At 38.1% G+C, this 25,305-nt stretch overlaps 1 protein-coding gene across 1 annotated transcript in view; it reads right to left on the bottom strand.

Annotated features, from left to right (window-relative positions):
- Positions 1–25,305, bottom strand: part of ABCA13 (ATP binding cassette subfamily A member 13) — a 514,497-nt gene that overhangs the window by 117,698 nt on the left and 371,494 nt on the right. The window contains 4 exon segments of the mRNA XM_023226480.1: positions 10,960–11,069; positions 14,857–15,049; positions 18,775–19,028; positions 22,193–22,349. Coding sequence (XP_023082248.1) covers positions 10,960–11,069; positions 14,857–15,049; positions 18,775–19,028; positions 22,193–22,349 — 714 coding nt within the window.

Here is a 25,305-nt window from a genome sequence, read left to right as displayed (position 1 = left end):
GGAAGGGGAACATCACACACTGGGGCCTATCATGGGGAGGGGGGAGGGGGGAGGGATTGCATTGGGGAGTTATACCTGATATAAATGATGAATTGATGGGTGCTGACAAGTTGATGGGTGCAGCACACCAACATGGCACATGTATACATATGTAACAAACCTGCACGTTATGCACATGTACCCTAGAACTTAAAGTATAATAAAAAAAAAAAAAAAGAAAAGTCATTGGATGTTCTTTTTCATATGTAAATTGAACTTCAAAAAAGTCCTTAAAATTATTTTGTAAAAACATTGAAGGAAGAAATAAGATAGGCTGGGTGCAATGACTCACACCTGTAATCCCAGAATTTTGGGAGGTCGAGGTGGGTGGATCATCTGAGGTCAGCAGTTCGAGAGCAGCCTAGCCAACATGGTAAAAGCCCATCTCTACTAATAATACAAAATGTAGTTGGATGTGGTGGCAGGCACCTGTAATCCCAGCTACTCAGAAGGCTGAGGCAGGAGAATCTCTTGAACTCGGGAGGCAGAGGTTGCAGTGAGCTGAGATCGTGCCACTGCACTCCAACCTGGGTGCTAGAGCAAAACACTATCAAAAAAAAAAAAGAAGGAGAAGGAGAAGAAGGAGAAGGAGAAGGAGAAGAAGAAGAGGAAGAAGAAGAAGAAGAAGAAGGAAAAGAAAGAAAGAAAGAAAGAAAGAAAGAAAGAAAGAAAGAAAGAAAAGAAAGAAAGAGAAAGAAAAAGAAGATAATGAGCATCTGAAAAAAGTCTTCTAAAGTTTTGATAAAAATACTGTATTAAAATTGTATATGTCATTGTTAAATACAGTGAGTTCTAAGTTTCTCTTCAAAGAATCAGTATGTTAGTATGTTCAGTTCTATGATCTTCATTTTAAAGTTTAACTTCCTCATTCTCCTCATCTCCGTGCCCCTAATTTCAGTAAACAACCTCCCCACCAGTTATAATCAGTAGTTCACATCTGTTTCCCTGGTCACCTGCTCAGTCCTGAGTCACCCCTGGTCACGTGCTCCATCCTGAGGCACTCTGGTCACCTGTTCCATCCTGAGTCACCTCTGATCACCTGCTTCATCCTGAGTCACCCCTGGTCACCTGCTCTGACCTGAGTCACCTTTAATCATCTGTTCCGTAACTGTCTTTCCCACCAAAACAGCTCACCCCGCCACTCTGCCTCATACCCCTGCTATCTTTAAAATTGCCAATAGGAATTAGCCTAGACTGTGTGGTCCAAACTTAACCAATAAGGGAATGACACAGCAGTAAGGGCTACCTGTGTCAGGGATAAAAACTCTTTCCCCTCCCATGTTCAGGTGTGCTCTCGCCATTGCTTCATCTGGGAGATGCATCCTTCTATAGAAGTAAAATTACCTTGCTGAGAAAATTCATGTTGGAGTGCTATTTATTTTGTTACACTGAAAATTTATTTCTAGTATCATTTAGAGAATAACAACAGTAATGTCACTTATTATGTTTTTAGGATCAAGGTAAAAGCTGTACAAAAAAGCATATTGATGGTCTTCATAATTTGATTTTTTATTTTAAGATGAAAAACACAAAAATCACTTAAATCAAAAAGTTAGAAGTAAAACAACAAAACTAGATTGAGAAAAGCATGGTGGGGGGTTAAGAAGAATGACAAAGTTTGATAAATTTGAAAAGTAAAAATAATTTGAATTTCTAAGTAAATTAAATATCATCCTTTTAAAAATAAAATCAGAATCTAGAAAGTAAAACTATAGAAATAAAACACAAATATACAGATATATGTATAGAAAGGAAATACACATTTTCAGAGAACCATAGTAATAACCCTGTATAAGTAATTTGCAATTTTAAATTAAATTAATGAGTTTCTAAGGAAACATAAATTGTCAAAATTACAAAAATGCAAAATATTTAATAGCAAAAACTGAAAATGAAGTTTTCAACAAATTAATTTTTCTTTTTAATAATAAATATAAAATCTATATAGACTTAGCATATGAAATTTAACAAAAAATATTAAAAATCTAACAAAAATAAAAATTCATCATGGAAAGCTAAGGACAGATGGATAATCAAGAATCTCCTATTCATAACAAATTTTTCAAAAGGAAAAGAACTAGAAAATACATGCAACTTTATATATGTTAAAGTTATAATTTTTTTTTTTTTTTTTTTTTTTTTTTTTGAGATGGAGTCTCACTCTGTCACCCAGGCTGAGGTTCAGTGGTGTGATCTCGGCTCACTGCAACCTTCGCCTCCAGAGTTGAAGTGATTCTCCCACCTCAGCCTCCCGAGTAGTTGGGATTACAGGCACATAACCACCACACCCACCTAATTTTTGTATTTTTAGTAGAGATGGGGTTTCACCATGTTTGCCAGGCTGGTCTTGAACCTCTGACCTCAGGTGATCCCCCACCTTGGCCTCCCATAGTGCTGGGATTACAAGTATGAGCCACTGTGCACGGCCTTAAAGTGATAAATTTAAAATATTCTTATAAGAACTTTTTATAAAATTGCAAACAAAATAATGCCTACATTAGATGAAAATTCATAGACAATTTTCAATCCCTCATATTTCATAAATAGAAATATCACCATTAAATGAGAAAATGCATTGTCATTTCACATTGTTTTGATAGTTCTAGGAAAAGTAATAAGGAGAATGAGAATCAGAGATGTTACCATAGAGGGATAGGAGGCAGGGCTAGCCTGCAGCTCCTGCTCAGAACAGACAGAGCCACATGTGCATACTCATATCATGAACTTTTGCTACAAGAATTACCCTAGGAACATACCAGGAAAGCTGAGAGAATCCACAGACCCTTTGAAGGAACTGGATCACCACTGCTAGCTCAATGAGACATGGGAAAACCATGAGTCCACTTGCTTTCTCAGCAGGAAGGCTGAGTTCTCTGGGGCAAGTTCTCAGTCCTGGTCACCAACTGCCCGGAAATTGACTTGGTGCTGTTGGGAGGGCCATGGTGGGAGTGAGACCCATCTTTAGGACTGCAGGCTGTATGGCAGTGGGATAAGGCCTGTGACTGCCAGCGTACCCCCACTTACCTGGCAACCTGTGTGACTCAGCAGAGGCAGCCATAATTCCCTGAGGAACATAAATCCACCAGCCTGAAAACCACACCCCCATCCCCCACTGCTGCCACAGCAAGCCCCACCCAAGGAGAGTCTGAGCTCAGACACACCTAACTCTGCCCACATCTGACGGTCCTTCTCTACATGCCCTGGTAGCTGAAGACAAAGGACATAATCTCTTGGGAACCCTGTGGCCCCACCCACCACCTGATCCTTCTTCCACAAGGGCAGTTGACACACTCTTGAAAGCACCACCTCCTGGCTGGAGGCCAACCAATGCAAAACCAGCACACTAAACAAAAATACAACCAAGGAACCTCACAGAGCCCACTTCATTCCCCTGTTACCTCCACCTGAGCAGGAGCTGGTATCCACAGCTGAAAGACCTGAAGATGGATCACATCACAGGACTCTTTACAGACACTTCCCAATACCATCCTGGAGCCTGGTAGCTCTGCTGGGTGGCTAGATCCAGAAGGGTAAAAACAATCACTGCAGTTGGGCTCTCAGGAAGCCCCATTCCTAGGGGAAGGGGGAGAGCAGCACATCAAGGGAGCACCCTGTGGGACAAAAGAATCTAAACAGCAGCTAGTGTCCCAGATCTTCCCTCTGACATAGTCTACTGAAATGAGGAGAAACCAGAAAAACAATTCTGGTAATATGACAAAACACAATTCTTTAACACCCCTGAAAGATCACATCAGCTCACCATCAATGGATCGAAACCAAAACAAAATCTCTGAATTGCCAGAAAAATAATTTAGAAGATTGATTATTAAGCTAACTGAGGAGGAACCAGGAAAAGATGAACTCTAACTTAAATAAATCAAAAATATAATACAGGACATGGAATGAAAAATCTCCAGTATAATAGATAGCATAAATTTTAAAAAATCACAACTTCCGGAAATCAAAACACACTTAGAGAAATGCAACAGGCACTGGAAAATCTCAGCAATAGAACTGGAAAAGCAGAAGCAAGAATTTCCCAGCTCAAAGGCAGAGCTTTCTAATTAATCCAATTCATCAAAGACAAAAAAAAAAAAAAAAGAATTTTTAAAAATGAACAAAGTTTCCAAGAAGTTTGGGATTATGTTAAACATCAAAACCTAAGAATAATTGGTTTTCCCAAGGAAGAAGGGAAATCTACAAGTGTGTAAAACATATTTGAGGGAATAATCAAGAAAAACTTCTCTGACCTTGCTAGAGATCTAGACATTCAAATACTGGGAAATTCACTGAAAAAGATCATCAACTAGGTTTTAAAGAACCCTCAAAACAAGGCAAATAAGCACATAGTCATCAGGTTATCTAAAGTAAAGACAAAGGAAAGAATCTTAAGAGCTATGAGGCAAAAAATCAGGTAACCTAAAAAGGAAAAGCGATCAGAATAATAGCAGATTTATCAGAAGAAACCCTGCAAGCTAGAAGAGATTGGGGTTCTATTTTTAACCTCCTTAAACAAAATAATTATCAGCCAAGAATTTTGTATCCAGCAAAACTAAGCTTCATGAATGAAGGAAAGATACAGTCTTTTCCAGACAAACAAATGCTGAGACAATTCGCCACTACCAGCCCTGCTCTACAAGAACTGCTAAAACAAGCTCTAAATCTTAAAGCAAATCCTCAAAATACACCAAAATAGAACCTATTAAAAGCATAAATGTCACTCACAGGACCTATATTACAATAGCACAATGAAAATAAACAAACAAACAAGACATTCAGGCAACAAATAGTGAAAGAAATCAGGCACATTCCTCAGCCCAAGGCTGAACACAAACACATTTCTCAACTCAGAGACTACCATATATCTCTCAACTTCCTAGGCCCAGTACAAATACCATATATCTCTCAACTTCCTGGGCCCAGTACAAACACCATATATCTCTCAACTTCCTGAGCCCAGTACAAACACGTCCCACCATATATCTCAACTTTAAAACACCACCTAGAAAGTCCGGGATAAGGACACAGCCATTTGTAGGTTTACTGAAAGCACGGGAACCAATAGAAAACTGTTAAATGTATAACTTAATATGTTAACCAATTGTAATGCTGTAACCTAAAGAATTCCCTTGTTCCTCTGTAACCTTACAAGTCCTGTTTACATCGGGCTATAAAAAGCGAGCACACGCATTGTTCGGGGCCCTCTTGTAAGCTGTGAAGTGGAGGGACCAAGTTCGAACTTGCAGTAAAGATCCTTGCCGCTTGGCTTTGACTCTGGACTCTGGTGGTCTTCTTCGGGGAATAAACAGTCTGGACATAACATGAGTATGGTAAACAGAATAGTACCTCACATCTTAATACTAACATTAAATGTAAATGGCTTAAATGCTTCACTTAAAAGATACAGAATGACAGAATAGATAAGAATTCATCCACCAAATTTCTGCTATCTTCAGGAGACTCACCTAACACATAAGGATGCACATAAGCTTAAGGTAAAGGGGTGGAAAGAGATATTCCATGCAAATGGACACCAAAAGCAAGCAGGAGTAGCAATTCTTATATAGACAAAACAAACTTTAAAACAACTGTGGTTAAAAAAGGACAAAGAAGGACACTATATAGTGACAAAAGGACTAGCCCAACAAGAAAATATCGCAATCCTAAACATATAAGCACTTAACACTGGAGCTCCCAAATTTATAAAACAATTACTACTAGACCTAAGAAATGAGATAGATGGCAACACAATAATAGTGGGGGACTTTAATACTCCACTGTCAGCACTAGTCAGGTCATCAAGACATAAAGTCAACAAAGAAACAATGGAATTAAACTATACCCTAAAACAAATGGACTCAGCAGTTGATTACAGAACATTCATGTGCTACAGAATATACATTCTATTCATCAGCACATGGAACATTCTCCAAGATAAACCATATGATAAGGACAAAACAAGTCTGAGTAAATTTAAGAAAATCACAATAATATTAAGTACTCTCTCAGACCACAGCAGAATAAAATTGGAAATCAACTCCAAAGGAACCCTCAAAACCATGCAAATACATGGAAATTAAATAACCTACTCCTGAATGATCACTGGGTCAACAATGATATCAAGATTAACATTCAAAAATTATTTGAACAGAATGATAATAGTGACACAACCTATCACAACCTCTGGGATACAGCAAAGGCAGTGATAAAGGAAAGTTCATAACCATAAATGCCTACATCAAAACATCTGAAAGAGCACAAACAGCCAATCTGAAGTCACATCTCAAAGACCTAGAGAAACAAACGAACTCATACCCAGAAGAAGAAAAGAAATAACGAAGATCAGAGCAGAATTAAATGAAATGTAAACAAAAAAATGCAAAAGATAAATGAAAACCTGGTTATCTGAAAATACAAATAAAATTGATAGACCATTAGCAAGATTAACCAAGAAAAGAAGAGAGAAGATTCAAATAAGCTCGATTACAAATTAAACAGGAGATATTATTACTGATACTACAGAAATAAAAAATATTACTCAATTCTAGTATGAACTCCTTCACACACATAAACTGGGAAACCTGAAGGAGATGGATGAATTCCTGGAAATATATAATCCTCCTAGATTAAACCAGGAAAAAACAGAAACTCTGAACAGACCAATAACAAGCAGTGAGATTGAAATTATAATAAAAAAACTTCCCAACAAAAACAATCCAGGACCAGACGAATTTATAGCTGAATTCTATCAGGCATTCAAAGAAGAATTGGGACCAATCCTATTGACACTATTCCACAGGATAGAGAAAGTGGGAATCCTCTCTAAATCACTCTATGAAGTCAGTGTCACCCTAATACCAAAATCAGGACAGGATAAAACAAAAAAAGAACACTACACACCAATATCCCTAATGAACATAGATGAAAACATCCTCATAAAAATACCAGCTAACTGAATCCAAAAGCATATCAAAAAGATAATCCATCATGGTCAAATGTGTTTGATACCAGAGATGCAGGGTTGATTTAACATATGCAAGCCAATAAATGTGATAGAGCACATAAACAGAATTAAAAAGAAAATTCACATGATCATCTCAATAGATGCAGAAAAAGCATTTGACATAATCCAGCATTCTTTATGATTAAAATCCTCAGCAAAATAGGCATAGAAGGGACGTAACTTAAGGTAATAAAAGCCATCTATGACAAACCCACAACCAATGTTATACTGAATGGGGACAAGCTGAAAGCATTCCCCCTGAGAACTGGAACAAGACAAGGATGCCCACTTTCACCACTTCTATTCAATGTAGTACTGGAAGTCCTAGTCAGAGCAATCACACAGGAGAAAAAAATAAAGGGCATCCAAATTGGTAAAGAGGAAGTCAAACTGTCGCTATTTGCTGATGATATGATTGTATATGTAGAAACCCCTAAAGACTCATCCAAAAAACTCCTACAACTAGTAAATAAATTCAGCAAGGTTTCAGGACACAAAATTAATGTACACAAACAGTAGCTGTGCTATACACCAAGAGCAATCAAATGGAGAATCAAATCAAGAGTTCAACTCCTTTTATAATAGTTGCAAAAAAAAAAAAAAAGGGAATATACCTAAACATGGAGGTGAAAGACCTCTACAAGGAAAAGTAAAAAACACTGCTGAAAAAAATCATAGATGACACAAACAAATCAAAACACATCCCATGCTCATGGATGGGCAGAATCAATATTGTGAAAATTACCATATTGTCAAAAGCAATCAACAATTTCAATGGAATTCCATCAAAATACCACCATCATTCTTCACATAACTAGAAAAAAAATCCTAAAATTCATATGGAACCAAAAAGAAGCCCACATAGCCAAAGCAATTACTAAGCAAAAAGAACAAACCTGGAGGCATCACATTACCTAAATTCAAACTATCCTATAAGGCCACAGACACCAAAACAGAATGGTACTTGTATAAAAATAGGAACATGAATGAAACAGAATCAATAACCCAGAAATAAAGCCAAACACTTACAGCCAACTGATCTTTGACAAAGCAAACAAACAAACAAACAAAAACATAAAGAGGGGAAAGGACACTATATTCAACAAATGGTGCAGAGATAATTAGCAAGCCACATATTGAAGAATGAAACTGGATCCTCGTCTCTCCCCTCATGCAAAAATCAACTCAAGGTGGATCAAAGACTTAAATCTAAGACCTGGAACCATAATAATTCTAGAATACATGATCAGAAAAACCTTTCTAAACATTGGCTTAGGCAAAGACTTCATGACCAAGAACCAAAAAGCAAATGCCACAAAAACAAAGATAAACAGATGGGACTTAATTAAACTAAAAAGCTTCTGCACAGCTGAATAAGCTATCAGCAGAGTTAACAGCCAACCCACAGAGTAGGAGAAAATCTTCACAATCTATACATCTGACAAAAGACTAAGATCCAGAATCTAGAAAGAACTCAAACAAATCAGCAGGAAAGAAACAACAAATACCATCAAAAAGTGGGCTAAGGACATGAATAGACAATTCTCAAAAGAAGACAGACAAATGACTAACAAGCATATGAAAAATGCGCAACATCACTAACTATCAGGGAAATGCAAATCAAAACACAATGTGGTACCACTTCACTCCTGCAAGAATGGCCATAATCAAAAAATCAAAATAATAGATGTTGGCATGGATGTGGTAAAAAGGGAACACTTTTACACTATTGGTGGGAATGTAAACTAGTACAACCACTACAGAAAACGGTGTGGAGATTCCTTAAAGTACTAAAAGTAGATCTACTGTTTGATCCAGGAATCCCACTACTAGGTATCTACCGAGAGGAAAAAAAGTCATTATATGAAAAAGATATTTGCAGACACATGTTTATAGCAGCATAATTTGCAATTGCAAAAATACGAAATCAGCCCAAATGCCCACCAATCAACAAGTGGATAAAGAAATTATGATATATATGTATGTATGTGCATATATACATATATATACACCATGAAATACTACTCAGCCACAAAAAGGAACTAAATAATGGCATTCGCAGAAACCTGGATGGAACTGGAGACTATTATTCTAAGTGAAGTAACTCAGGAATGAAAAACCAAACATTCTTATATTCTCACTCATAATTGTGAGTTAAGCTATTAACACACAAAGGCAAAAGAATGATACAATGCATTTTAAGTATGATACAATTAATTTTGGGGACTTTGGGAGAAAGGCTGGTAGGGGAGTGAGGGATAAAAGATTACACATTGGGTATTGTGTACACTGCTTAGGTGATGGGTGCACAAAAATCTCAGAAATCACCACTAATGAACTTATTCATATAACCAAGCATCACCTGCTCCCCAAAAACCTATTGGAATAAAAAATAAAATTTAAAAAAGAGACATTACTATAAAGTGTAGAAAAATATCTCATTAATTACTGATAAGAGCATTCTCTTCTAATAGAATATAAGGATTAATTAAAATACTTTTACAAAAGAATTCTATTTATTTTAGCAAGTTATTGTAAAAAAATTGTTAAATGTTAGTTCTTTCCAAATTAATTTATAAATGCAACATAAAGTCAATTAAAATTCCAGTGAGAAATTGTAGACACAACGCTTTACAGTTCTTTCTTTACATCCACAGAACAGTGCTTAATCGATTTTTATGTGCCATATTCATTGCTGCAAAACTAGTGTCGACAACATCTAACCACTCTCTGGATCAGAAACTGAACAGAAAGCTGGAGGTTGGGTCTCAACCTGTTGGCTGGTGGGTGCTGGGTTTAAATTCATAAATACAGCTGTGAATTTGACTACCCATCAAGTTACAATGAGTTTGCTGTAGTGGGAAAAAAGAAAGATAGATGCCTGGGGCCTTGTAACAGAGTACTGAAAACAGAATGCGATATGAGGACATCCATATAAGGAGGCACAGCACAGAAGCGGTGTGTGGAGAACGAATCGCCAGAAACTGCCTGGGAAATTAAAGATCTAAGATTTTAGTTTGTGATATTGAGCCCAGTTTGCTGTTAGGGTAAACTTGACAGCACACAAATCAAAGAGCAAATTGAGCACAGAGAGGTTTAGAGCAGGGGATTACTTCTTGCAGTAGAGAGAAAACTCATTAACATTAGTCCTGATCAGAGCAGGGGAAAAGGGAAGACATGCTACCATACAGGTGCAGAAAGGGGCATGAAGGCACTATGCCCTGAATGTTCCCAACCAAGCACACAGTTTAGAAGGAGGTGAAGAATCCCTGTGAAACAGGACTGAGGTAAGAATGACATACAGGAGTACATGAATGCATGTTACCCACAGAGCCTGTAGGGGTCATCTGGCCTCAGGCAGCCTCTGAGTGTGCAGGGTGCCCAGGGACCTCACATATGTTAGAGCAAGGGGAATAAACATCTTGCCTACTCCTCTAGAGGCGGCTTTCTTGGTTTTTAATGTGTTCACTGCCCCACCCTGAAGGAGTCATGATCACCTGAAAGAGGAAGTCTGGGTGGTAAAAAGACGGAAACCATCTGGCCACTTAGGGTGATGGGAATATCTGAAGCTTTATCCAGAGGATAATAAAGAAGAACCACCCCTTTGTCATTTCCTGCTCCCCTTAGTTGCATGTGCAGAGAGGAGCTGGGCACTTCCAATCCACTCTGATACGTCCCAGGGAGGTCTGCCTTTGGCTACTCTGTGATAAGACCTCCTTGACCCTTTACTCCAGCTGGAATTACTGAGCTCAGTTCATTCATATTTGGAAACGTTTTCCCCCTTCAAAGAAATTGGAAGGTAAATTTGGAGGAAAATGATGTTTTCAAATTTTATTCCACAGGACTCAGGGAATGCTGGGGGTTCTCTGGGCTTGTTATCTCTTTAAGCAGCAAACGTGATGAAATCTGGATCTTACCCCATGGGAGTCCTGATGATAGCATGTCCTGAAGTTGGAGAAACTTCACCATTCAGCATTTTGAAAGTCGTGCTCTTCCCAGCTCCATTCACCCCTAGAAGTCCAAAGCACTAAGAGGAAACAAAGTTAAGTAAAGCACACTCAATCAAACAAGCTAAATAAATAGAACAAGTTAAATAAAATCAAAATTATATTAGAAACAGCACTTGCTTTTAGCCAACTCTGGGTTGACTTTGTTGGTTTGTGTTATTTGTGGAGTTTTAAAATGACAATATTGTATAAAACACTGTATAGATTACAAAGTCCTCTCAAAATCGTCATGGCACTTGAGTGGTATAAGAATTTCAGCAGTAATTTACAGACAATAAATTCATGTGTGGAAAACTCAAGAGGATGAGAGTAAATGCCAACTATCCCAAATTATACAGAGATAATACAATGTTATTTGGAAGTCACATCATTATAATTATTATTCTGATTTCATTTTTATATATTTTAAAGTATTTTCTTAAAATATTCCATCTTCTACTGTATATGTGTGTGTGTGTGTGTGTGTGTGTGTGTGTGTGTGTGTAGTGCTCACAGCTTTCTTATGTACCTTATTTTTCCATTGAAGAGGCTGTAAATTCCTGTAAATTCACTCGTAACTCAGAGTCTAGGCTAATTCTGATATTAATTCTATATTCTGAACATTGAGCATAGAGTCAACTCAGTTCTTGATCCAATCTTGCCTTACAGCCAACGTGAAAAATGGTCTTCTTGCTGTCTTTTCTACACTTTGTCTCTTTTATGTGCCTCAGCATATACTGTGCCTGAGAGTCCACCTTGGTGACTGTGTCTCTCTGGTTCTGTCAATCTCCTTCCAAGACAGCTATTTTCTGATGGCTAGGAGCTGCGATCTACGGATACAAATTGGCTTCCTGGCTTCTCAAATCTTGGAAAGTGACTGCTTCTGGATTTTCTGCCACCAAGCACCACCTAACCATCACATAACCCTGTTTTGGACCTCTGGATTTCACAACTGCCCTGAGTTGCCACCTGCTTCACTTACCGTGTTTTCCCCACTTCCCCTGCATCTCTCCCACCATCTGCAATGTGAGTCCGTCTCCCTCCAGGCCTACCCTGTCCATGTCCCAGGGTACACCACCATCAGCTATCCAAATTCTACCAATGCTTTAAGGCTTAGCTATAAACTACCTTTTTAATAAAGTTCTCCCCACATACCCTGTCCTCCCACCTTTCCTTCCCTGCCTGCCCAGCCACCCTCTCTGGACTGACAGCACTGAAGACAATACCACTCATGTACCTTTCAGTTATTTTTAGAAAATGCTTTAATATATACAAAAATGAAATTGGGAGGATAATAATTATTATGATGCTGTGGCTTCCAAAAAATATTATATTATTATATCATTGTCCCTGCCTTGGGACAATGCTCATGCTCCCATGTAACATAGTATATGCTTATGATATTTTGTTTCCTAATTGATTATTAATTTCTAGATGGAGAAGGACATATAGTCGATGACAGTTCAGGCAATGATGAACTGCATATACAATGGTCATCTTACAAGATGACAATACCATATTTTAACTATACCTTTTCTCTGTTTAGCTACACAAATACTTGCCATTATGTTACAATTGCCTACAGTATTCAGCACATGCTATATAGATTTGTAGCATAGGAAGAATGGGCTATACCATACAGCCTAGGTGTATCATAGGCTGTGCCATGTAGGCTTGTGAAAGTATATTATATAATGAAATCACCCAATGACACATTTCTCAGACTATATCCCCATTGTTAAACAACACAGGACTGTATCTTAGTCATTTCTGTATTTTCCACAGACTCTTGCATAGCACTCTCCATCTAGGTCATTAAACTGTAATGCTTATAAGAGCTTAAGAGAATAAAATGCAACTTTAAATGGCATCTTGGATCATTTAAGATACCTGGAGCATCATTCTTATCAATGTTTTACAAGTTTCTCTCTTAGCCCTGTTGGGACTCAGAAAATAATACCCCAAAGTGACAGCCTCAAAGGCAGCCTCAGAATCAAAAGTTTTTCTCTGACCTTCCCTGCCCTGCTGTCTCTGGCCCCTCTTTCTCCCCTGAGGTGGTCAATGAAACTAGAACCTCTTTTCCTCAAAGCCAGCCATAAAACCTAAAAATATTACCCTAACTTCTCCCCACTTACGTATTTTTCAGTGCAAATATTAGCCCTAAAGAAGTTATCTGATCTACCTTGTTTGACTGTAGGTCATAAGAAGACAGACCTGCATTCCAGACAGGGTCCTGCCCCACACCCAGAAGGAAGAAGCAGAAAACCAAACACCACCTGTTCTCACTTATAAGTGGGAGCTGAACAGTGAGAACACGTGGGCACAGGAAGGGGAACAACACACACTAGGGCCTGTCAGGAGGATGGGGGGAGGGAGAGCATCAGGATAAACAGCTAATGCATGTGGGGCTTAATACCTAGGTGACAGATTGACAGATGCAACAAACCACCATGGCACATGTTTATAACTATGTAACAAAACTGCACGTGCTGCACATGTATCCCAGAACTTAAAATAAAATTTTAAAAAATAAAAATAAAACATCTAGATAGTAACTCAAAAAAAAAAAAAAGCATCAAAACAGAGAGGCCTTGCTGGGCTTCCCCTCTCAGTCTAAGAGCATTAACTGGGTCATACTCTTTTTGTCCAGCCATATTTCTACATGGCTGTCCGTATTTGGTTGAACCTAAGCATAAAAATAGACAATTTCCCTGTATCTTTCGATCTTCTTTTCAACTTTTATTTTCTCTAAATCTGAGCTGCTCTTGTAGCACGTAAAACTATAATCAAATAAATTCATAAGTCTTTTTCCTGTTAATCTGTCTTTTGTCAGTTGATTTTCAGTGAACTTTGGCCCCCCCACACTCCTTTGCTTCAAACTACCATGGAAAGGTACTGGCAAAACTCTAAATAATCATGAATTTTAAAGCAAGGGTTAAAAAAATAGTTCAATAAGATGGGTAAGATTGCATAGCCAGTCTTAGAGCAGAAGCTAACAACTACTAAGAAAAAAAAAAAAAAATTCTTTCTTAACATTTTGTCCTGATCTACCAGAAATCATAGTTCAGAGAGTAAGAATAAGCCTGCATTACTTCGGATTGGTTTCTTGGCTTCTCTTTACCTCAGAATACTCATATCTGAGACACCTACTGTCAGATCACAAGTAGAACATAAATACCAATCAGATAACAATATAACCTATTTTGAATTTCTCAGGAGCTGGGAACAATATGAATGCAAGGTGCTCTTTTATTTTTAACAGTTAATTGAAGGCAATCACTTCCAGAACTGATTTCCCTTTACACATTAAGCTGAAATCAGGAACAATTTATATGACTTCTGTCAGTTCTGATTGAACATTATAACTAGAATTAATGTCTTACCTGTGAAAAAAAACTTCCTGAGCTATTGCTACGGTAGGTGAGTGTTCTTTACCTTTTCAGAGTAGCATTTTGCCAGATTGGCTTAATTGGTTAGAGTATTGATGTCCCAGTAAGAGATAAAAGTGGTCCTTAATTAGATTAAAAGAAAAATTTCCTCAGCAAAAAGTTATCCCATAGCCCAAGGCATAATTAAAACTATGCAATCACATGAAATTTTTAAAATTATAAAACGAAATAAATCCTATCAATCAGCCAAGTTTTTAACTATGAAATAGTCAACAGACCTTCTTTTGGTTCTGCTCCTACTGATTTTGTAGGAATTTCCAAAATTTGAAGGCTATTTTTGGCTCTGATTTCAAATATTCTGAGAATAACACAAGCAGATCAGCAATTAGAGTTGCACAGGTTCACAACAGAAGAAGACTAAAAATAGAAGCTTCATTACCTCTCCTTTTGGTATGCCCAAACTAATATCTTGCACAGCAATAATCTTCTGGAAAGAGCGTCGATAGTGTTTACTAAGGTTGTGTAACACAAGAATGTCTCCACTGGTCCTTCCTTCAAACACCCTCATTTCCTCTTTTTCAACATCTATATCCTTAGAAGATTTGACTATGCCTTGGAGAGTAGATTGACCCCTGGGAAGATGAAATCAGAGGGAATTCACACCTGGCACATGATACCGGAATAGTCTAGAAGAGGGAAAAGGGTCAGAGATTTGTAAATAATGGAAGATACTGCCTTTGGACTTCTGCACAATTAGCTTTGTCCAGAGCACCCAAGTTCTGCCATCCTGATTATCAGGCAAGAATCCATTTTTATTGTCTAACATAAATGAAATATACATGTTCCTAAAAGATACCGAAATGGATTGACACTAAACTACAGCTAGTTTTTAATTTTATGAATAATAAAGTCATACCAGACTTTTATACTAAATGTCAAAATAGCTTATCACAAAATTATTATAAGGCATTTACCTAATAAGCACTTTTACTGAAAGAGCCATTTAATAAAGTAGACTGCATATAAAAGTACTCAAACATTGTAAGTTTATAGTATATGTTGAATCATATAAAAGGATTATGTAACCAGCACTTGCACAATACTTTGCAATAAGTATTCAATAAGTATCTATCAGAGTAATGCAAACTTCATTTTCAACTCTTATTTTCTCTAAATCTGAGCTGCTCACTTTTTAATCTTTATAATTTCCAATATGACACATTTGACTTTCAAATAAATTTCAATTTCCCCTGCAAACTATAATATGCCAACATTTTAATTATTAAAATATATTTAAAATATTAGTCATTTAAAATATATTTAATGATTATATTTTAATGATAACCACTGAGTGAGTATCATAACCAAAATCAATTACCTGGCTTTGACAGTGTAAATTGCCACATAGTATATCATTATATTATCATTGGGAGAAGCTAGGTGTAAGGTACATTAGCAACATTCGATAATAATTTTACAACTTCTTCTGATTATTACACTATTGCAAAATAAAAAAGGTATCAAAAATAAAATCCAATATCCATGGCAAGCTCCCAGTATCCCTAGCAACTTTTCTTTATTATTTTTCCACACCTGAAATCACCATTTGACAAATATATAATTTATTCTACACAGAACATAGATGATGAGAAAAATAGCTAGACACTCAGAGTTCTATCTTATATGACCTCATTTATATAAAGTTCAAAGGCATGAAAAATGAATCAATAAAAATAAAAATAAGGATTGCAGTTACCTAGGGTGCAGCTATTAATGGAAAAGTTTATGACAGGCCATCTGAAGTGTTGGTAGTATTCAGTTTATTAGTGAGAGGGGGTTACATAGTGTGTTCAATTTGTGAAAATTCATTGAATTTTACACTTTTCTGCTTGAATGTTATTTCCCTTCCCCAGATGAAGGTGTGTTTATTGACCTTTCCCCCTGTCCTGGACTTCCAGAGGTCTTCACACTCCAACAGGAAGCTGTGCCACCTGTATTCCCTCCTGCCTGGCAGAGCAGTACTCACAGCAACCCACATCAGCTTGCTCACCCTCTCCTCAGGAGGATTACCGAGGAAGCTTTATGAACAGCTCCTGGGTCTCACCCCAGAGCTTCTCATTGCAGAGTTCCAGGAAGGGGCCCAGGTGTGCACATTCATTTACATCTCCTCAAGGCATTCTGGCTGGTGGAGACAATTGACTGAGGTTACTTCTGATCCACCCACTCACAACAATCCAGTGTCCTAATACAGGAATCCAACTATGCCCAGAAATGTGCCACTTAGGTATCCTCTAACTGAAAATGACTAACCAATGATCTCTATATTAAATAGGAAGAATTCAGATGGGACCTAAGTATAGCAGGATTTTCCAGATATACAGCATATCTCACATCTGAACTGTGTGGCTGTTCCAACCCAGCCAGCACCTAGGGTATAGAAAGCAAAAGTGTAGCTCCAGGCAGGAGACAGAAAAGGCAGGAACTAGGGTCCAGGTCCTAATGGAAACCTGAATTCTTGGCAAACAACCCAAGGCCAGCAGCAGGACAGTGGGACAGCTGGACAGGAGCCAGCGCAGGTTAGGGAAGGACAGCAAGGAAGTGGGATCTCAGCACTCACGTCCAGCAGTGGGTGCAGGTGACAGGGGCCCTGCTCAGGCTGGGAAGGCAGGATCTATCCATTCCCAGTTGCACAGGGCAGGGTCTTCCTATTTTCTTCCAAGATTCAATTATGAGTCGTATATCAATACTATAAAGCAACACAGATGTGCCCTAATAGAGAAAGAGGGCGTAACAGAAACACTGAGAAGTCATCAGCCCAGCCCCAGAGTCAGGGCAACAAATATCCCTGTGGGGATGGAAGGGGGATCACAGACACCTTCACTGAGCAGAAGGCACCACACTTGACAGGGAGGTGGGGGGCTTGCTAAGAACCTTGGGCTTTACCTTTCAAACAATGATTAGTGGTTTAGTTAGATCTGGGTTTTAAAAGTAAATTGACTGGGTCATGCAGTCATTATGACAGTTATCCATAAAACAGTAGTAAGCAACTAATGTCTAAATTCACTTAAATTTCTATGCTCTGTAACCTTCATGCAGAGAAAAAAATTGACTCTTTACTGTGGATAACAAGGACATTATTCTAAAATACAATTCAACTTATACTTACAACTCTAGAAAGTAAAGGTAATACAGCTTTTTTCTTTAAAGAAAAATCTTTTGATACTATAGGAAAATGAAGTACCCTGAAATCTGCCAAGGGAGATCCTACATTATAGGTTTTTAAAATACACTAAACTAGTAAGGGACATCAGAGAACAAATTATGTTTAAAAGGCACTCCGCATTTTACTCCAGGTTCACTCAGCTATTGGAAATCTGCAGACTCCAGGGTGACGTACCCAATTCAAAAGCACATTGGGATTTATATTCAAAATTGTGCCTACTTTCCTTTATTAAAAGGGGTTATGTAACAAAATATGTCAGGAAATGGCTGAAAGGAAAAATAATTCTATGAGGGGATCACCATAAATCATTAATCATGTGTCTTTATAATCCTTAATAGATTTCTAGTGACATGGTCTTAATTGGTAATTTCTCCAAAAAGGATCCCTCCCTCAAGTAGAGGTCAAAAGGAAATACATAGCTCTTGGAAAGAGCAGGCCAATGAATTCAGACCACTTGGGTAAGGAGGGGAAGTCATACCATTGTGGACCCTCCACAGGAAAACACATTGCTTCCTTATGTAGTTCAAATGTTTTATCTGACAATATTTCAGATATTCTTGCAAGGCCACATTAAATCCTATTTATAGTAGTAGGAATGCATGTGTGTGCATGTGTGTGCATGCATGCGTATAAACCACATTATACATCTACATGTCTACATATGTCCCGTGCTACTGACTTTCTATCTCACCTGACAAAGATGAGAACACAGCAGCGTAAACAACAAGATCCAGCAAAGGACATACAGACATCCGTACTGAATTTTCCTATCTTCCTGCTCCCCGAGTTCTTGGCATTTAGTCGTAAAAATAATCATTGCGGTATCAACCAAATTTACCTTAGCTGCTTCAACGCAACAGAGAAATTCAGCCATTTCAAAGTGAAAATACACTGAGACAAATAATTGGAAACATTATCTCACAGCTTGGCCCCTGACCTTTTGAAATTTTCTTTCCTGGTGTCAGTAACTCACACCAATCAACATTTAAAAAATAATAAAATCTTAACACATTAGAACTATGTATAATGCTGATCAGATACAGTTTCTGTTTTATAACCTCCAGGGTGAATTTTTCTCTTCCTCTCTTTTTGTAGGAGTAAGTGCAGCTTGAGAATGAGCCCTTAGGAACCCACCTTGGCCATTGCAGAAGGTCCCAGTGTAGCAGAACTCTCAAGAGAAGAAGTATTGTGCCCTGTGTGGCTAGTTCCACGAAGATCCAGCCCAGAAAGTCCATCTTAAAGGGACTCACATAGGAATCAATGCCGAAGCTGTGGGTCAGGTCATATTTGATCTGATTATAGCAGAGTTCTATCAGTCCTTGACCAAGGCAGAATTGAGGAAAAATAGTAAAGACCCACTTGAGGACATCATAGATATTCTGTAAATTCTGTACAGTGAAATAAAGAAAAAATCCAATTAAAAGTTATTCCCTTTTTCATAACATATACCAATAACTTTTTTTCTCCTTGGTTAGCTCTGTGTTCCAAGTCTTCCCTATCCCAACTACTCACTGATATTCTCAGACAGCCATCAAAACAAAGCAGATACTTCTTGAGATATTAGATCTACTGGTATTTACCTTTCAAAGTTTTCCTTGCTTGAGAACAGTGATAATTTTTACATCTATTTTTAAGGAAATCACAATGATCTCTATACAAGTATGAACAAAAGTGTTAGCAATATATGAACACTGCATTAACAAATAATCCATACATATAAGGGAGATGCAGCTGCACAAACTCACAGAATAACCATCCATAAGTGTTCGATTTAGGATTATGTGAAAATTTTGAAAATGATAATTATACAAAGAAATAAATTAGGAAACACGAGTGTTTGCTCCCCCTACATCCCCCTCACTCCAACAGAAAGCCTCACCAGTGGGAAAGAGATATGTTCCAGATCTTGTGTTTGAACTTAAAATGTGTCATCATATAAACTGTGATTTGGTAACAATGAAAATGATTTCATTAACACTATAGTTTGTAAACACAATGGTTAAATACTGGTTACACTAGATATTAAGACTTATTGTTGACCTTTGTGGAAGATGCGGTGGCAATTCCTCAAAGATCTAGAACCAGAAATACAATTTGACCCAGCAATCCCATTACTGAGTATAAACCCAAAGGAATATCAATCATTCTATTCCAAAGATACATGTAAGCATATGTTCACTGCAGCACTATTCACAGTAGCAAAAACATAGAATCAACCCAAATGCCCACCAATGATAGACTGGATAGATGGATACACCGTAGAATACCATGCAGCCATAAAAACGAAGGAGATCATGTCCTTTGCAAGGACGTGGATGGAGGTAGAAGCCATTATCCTCAGAAAACTAATGCAGGAACAGAAAACCAAAGACTGCATATTCCCACTTACAAGTGAGAGCTGAACAATGAGAATGCATGAACACAAGGACGGGAACAACACACATTGGAGCCTGTTGGGGGATGGGGTGGGAGACAGAGAGCATTATGAAAAATAGCTAATGCATGCTGGGCTTAATACCTAGGTGATGGATTGATAGGTGCAGCAAACCACCATGGCACACGTTTATCTATGTAATAAAACTGCATATGCTGCACATGTACCCCAGAACTTAAAATATTTTTATTTTTTTTAAAACAAAAGACTGATCTGAGAATCCAGTCACCTTCCTCGGTTTCTTTCATTAATTCTATAAGAATTAATGCCACAAAGCTCCATAACCTACAAATGAAAATTTGAAATTATCTGAAATAAACATTTGAATAATGTTGCTTCGTAAGCAAATAATATCAAAATAAAGAGCAAAGGAAAAGAAAGACCCAAACAAAAGCAATAAGCTGCTTTTTATTATTTGTTACTAATTGATGTCCATCCATTTTCGGCATACATCTCATTGCTGTTGATTTTTTTTAACAAATAAGCAATGCGGTTTATAAATAAAGGTAACAATATCTTTCCACTTGCCACACAGGTAGAACCTCATGAGTGGAAAGGCTCCTGGTCCGCTTTCTCTTTGGATATAGACAATTCTCCTTCCTTTTACTTTTGGAGCTAAATCTCACTTTTGTGACTCCACTCCCCAGGGCAGCTCTCTGCTTCCAAGTTCCTCAGCACTACGATTATCTACTGTGAGTCTCTGTTCAGTTTCACCATGGTTCATGGTGGACATCCTCATGGTTCATGTCATGTTAGAGATCCGATGAGGGAGGAGGAAAATTGTACACTATCTCTACTGATTTCAATTTTCTTCTCAAGCTAAAGCCAATTAATTGTTCTGCAAGTTTTCTCTTTAAAGTGTAGACATATTAATATAAATCAGTGTCAATAATAAATCTGTAAAATTCACCAAAATAGATTATTACCTTCACTGAATGCATAATCGATGTTTACAGAGTTCACTACTTCTATCAAAATAGGAAGCACAATAATAAAAACTAATGTTAGCTATCATTGGCAAATCTACTAAGTCTCTGAAAGTCCAGCCATGAGGAAGTAGACTCATCCCAGTTAAACAGGCATCAGCCCCTGTTTGATTTTAAATGAGAACTGCAGCACATGCTTCAAAACTAGTAGTTCAGTAGCTTTTCCAGGTCATTTTCTCAGCCTCTGAGTTGGCCAAACATTTGGGAACTACTGAGGAATCGGACTCCATATAAACAGCAGGGAATCAGGAGAGAACAGTGTGGCCAGAGCTGAGAAAAGAAAACAGAATGAAAAGGACTGCAATAAGGAGGGCAGAGGAAAGTGCAAAATCTGAAGTCCTTACCTCCAGGTAGCACCGGGGATGCTGAGGGGCTGAAAGATGTATTAAAGCAGAGGCAAAGACCCCGGTAGGCCTCACTAAGGGAGGAGACAGGAGTAAAAGGAATGTGGCAGGACGAATGGGTTCAGCTTGACCTAGACAGCTGCTGGAGATGACATTTAAGAAACGACTTGCCAATCAGAACGGCCTATTGGAGAGTGGTGCTGATCTCGCAAGGAGAAATTCTTCCTGACCATGGGCCTTATGCTCAGGAAAGCCCTTGGCTGCCACACTTGGAAAATAGCAAAATTAAAGTTGTTCCAGAAATCACAGAGAAGAGGGCAGAATCCTCCAGATCATCATTCAGACATGCTGTGCCCTGAGAGCATGATCAGCTGCGGTATGGCCCATCCTACCTTGTAGAGTCTGACCCTAACAATAGTGAACATTGAGAGGGCATGTTTCAATGACTCACTGTTCCACCATTCATCAGTAATTCATCAACAAATCGTCTCTGATGAAAATGCTGGGGATGTGGCAGTGAACATCTTCACGACTCTACCCTCAAGAATGGAGTGGCTGAAACAGCACATCTTTTAACCAATTGTTGCTAAGCCCTTTTATAATGGCTTTTATAATGGCAACATGTTTTTTGTTAATTAGAATCAATTTATCTTTCTGGAATTTAAAGACAGTGGATACCAATGCATTTCCATTGAATTCCAGTTGGAAAAGCAACAAGAGACGTGAGTTAACACCGTCTTTGCACTAGAGGTGCAGAAGTGTAGAGGTGATGCTACAAAGCTACTGACCTTAGCTTTGGAGATGATGGCTAGTAACCGGGGCATGACGGTTATGAGCATGGTACAAAGGCCAAAGATGAAGTTCAGTGAGACATAGGAAATGAAAGCCACATCTGAACTGGAGAAGATTCTGGATATCAGGTACATCCACGGAAGAGTTGCATATCTGAAAAGTAAAGTGAAATGTCATGTTTGTTTTATCGTAATATTTGTAGTAGTTTTCTCTTATCTATGGCAGATACATTTTAAGACCTTGGGGTGAATCCCTGAAAATGCAGATATTACTGAACCCTATATACACTATGTTTTTCCCCATACATGCAACCTATGATAAGGTTTGATTTATAAATTAGGCACAGTGAGAGAGTAAGAACAATGACTAATATAAAATAGAACAATTACAGTAATATGCCAGCATGCCTACTCTAGCACTTTGGGGCCATCTAGTAAAACAAGGGTCTCCTGAACACAAGCACTGCCAGGCTGCGACAATCAATTTGGTAACTCACTGACTCCCAGATCTGAAGTGAGGATGTGCTGGACAAAGGGGAAATTCACGTCCCTGCCAGGACAGAGCAAGACAGTACAAGATTTCATCATGCTACTCAGAACATTGTGCCCTTTAAAACCGATTAATTGTTTATTTCTGGAATTTTCCATTTAATATCTTGAGACCACAGTTGACTGTGGGTAACTGAATTCTCTGAAAACAAAAATGGGGAGAGCCATAAGACTGAATGATAGATGCAATTTTATTGGCCCAGCAATTTTTCCTCACTTGGTGAACAGAAATGAACTTTACATAAATACATTCCATGGTATTTTTCAAAGACAACACACTCTTCCTGGGGCTTCATAGGACTCTGCAATGCAATAGAAAGAACACAGGATGGGGTCACAACACACGGGTTGTACATGGGCCTGAACTCGTTGGCTCTGTGGCCTGGAGAAAGTCAGCTGACTTCTCCAACTTTTCTTCCCCAAAAGGAGCTTCTTTGCTCTGCTTCTCGTCAGGAAGGCAGGAATAATACTTAGTTGTTATATTGAGAATTAAAAGGTATCAAGAATATAAAAAGCTGCAGAGCTACATAAAAAAATAAGACCTAAAAATAAAAACTGAAAGCCTTCTTCCAGCATCCATTGCACAGAGGTACCATCTGTAACTCCTCAGTGTGACCTATTCTTCCTTTAGCCCCCAGCAACCCAGGAGACAGCACTGTAACCATCATCTCACAGGCAAAATAATGGGGATTTGCAGAGTTCAGACACTTGATCGAGCTTTGCAGGTGATAGGTAGGTGAAGTTGAACATGGGGTTCATTTCCATGTGGCCCCAAAACTGGGGAGTAAGAAGCATTGCTAAATATTGAACCCTAGAAGCAGTCCCCACGTGTGTCAGATGACATCAGGATCTAAGATACCACCCAAACATCCCTAAAAGGAAAACATCTCATTTTCCTCATTCTGTCTCCTCCATTCTAAAGCCAGGTTTCATTCATGGCAACTTCCCTCAGCTCCTTCCTGAAATAATACCACTGCACCCAATAAAGGAAACACAATTTGAATGATTGTGTCTAGTATCAGCAGAGAAGTCATTGATTTTGAATCACAACTTTCCTGAAAGATTCTCATGTATCTGGAGCTCCAACAAGTTCTCTGCTCACTCAAGGTAAATGTATCACTGTTTTCTTATGGTGAATGATTGGCTTAACCTGAAACATTTCAGTGCCTGCAAAATGTCTGAGATTTTCTTAATATGTTTACAAGTTCTGAAAAGCATGAGACTTCAAAATGATATAAGAGATGCCAGGCCTTCAAGTTAACTCTTAGTCTAGTATACACTCCCTTTCATATGATGTCTATGATATTGGAATGCTTTCCTGGGTTAAAAGATACATTCTCATAGTTCATTAGATATATGTATAATATGATATATAAAATCATATAGTGTTTTAGACACTCTACTCAATAGCAATCTGCTTCAAAATGTGGGCATGAAGATAATTCTTTCAAAGCACAAAATGGAGGCAAGAGCTGTTCTAAAGCAGTTGCTGCATAAGATAATCAACTAATTAAATCAAAATAATTACCAGAGAGGTAAGTCATGACTTCTTAGGGCTGTACATTATCAACACCTCTATCTGAAATAAACTACCACAGAGAGAATTCAAAACCCAACACATATTCGCCCACGCCACACACCTCCCCTCTTTCCTTTATTGTCCCTTCTGAGACAAAAATCAAGTGCTGCACTCCGTCATGCGACTGTTTTGAGAATCAAATGAAATTATAGAATTGCAAGTATTTTTGCAACGGAAACATAAGCAGTAGTAGAAGTTTGTGAGCCAAATTTCGGGGCAGCTGTAACTGCCATAAAATTCATTCTAAGAGTGAATGAAAACTCTCTCCAACTTATAACTACTGATTCTAACTCTGTATTCTGGAACAACAGGTGACAAATTGCTTTTCTTTTCCATGTGACAGTCCTTTAAATAGCTGAGGATAGCCATGTTATTCCGCTTAAACCTCCACTACAAAAGATTAGGTCTTTCTCTGCTCCTTTAACAACACGATATTCAACCAGCTCTCTCTGTTAAATTTTGCATTGTGGAACTCAGGGGAGTTTAGGTAAGGCCACCTCACAGAGAACATGATGTGGTTGGCCTGGCACAACACACAGCAAGATTATCATCTGCTTTGATCAGCATCTCCACATTCAGCAATACAATCTAAGGGTGCAGCAGCCTCCCTGTCTTGCTGTGGAGCCCACATACCCGATCTGCACTTGAGGGACTAATTACCACCTCAACACTAGGCTCTACTTCCTTTGAGATGGTTCAGCATCTGTACTTTGTTACTTATTACATAAGGTTTCCATGCTGGGTTATGTAATTTAAATATTTGACAAGCAGATCAAAGCATTATTTAAGAAAAACAAAGAATCAGAGACATAGTCCTAAATGAAGTCACACGAGAGTTCCTATTGCTAGATGAATGAAGAGTCTTTCAGTGTGGTTTTCAACTGGCTATGATTCCATCACTTTTTTACTACATTTTCATTAGTTATCTTTCAAATGCTTGGCTCAAATTAACATATTCACAGCTCCAGTCTCCTTTCTTATA

The sequence above is a fragment of the Piliocolobus tephrosceles genome, chromosome 8, assembly GCF_002776525.5.
Source record: "Piliocolobus tephrosceles isolate RC106 chromosome 8, ASM277652v3, whole genome shotgun sequence".
In the NCBI taxonomy this organism is placed as follows: domain Eukaryota; kingdom Metazoa; phylum Chordata; class Mammalia; order Primates; family Cercopithecidae; genus Piliocolobus; species Piliocolobus tephrosceles.
Note: the sequence above shows the minus strand (reverse complement) of the source record. Positions and strands in the feature narration are given on the sequence as shown.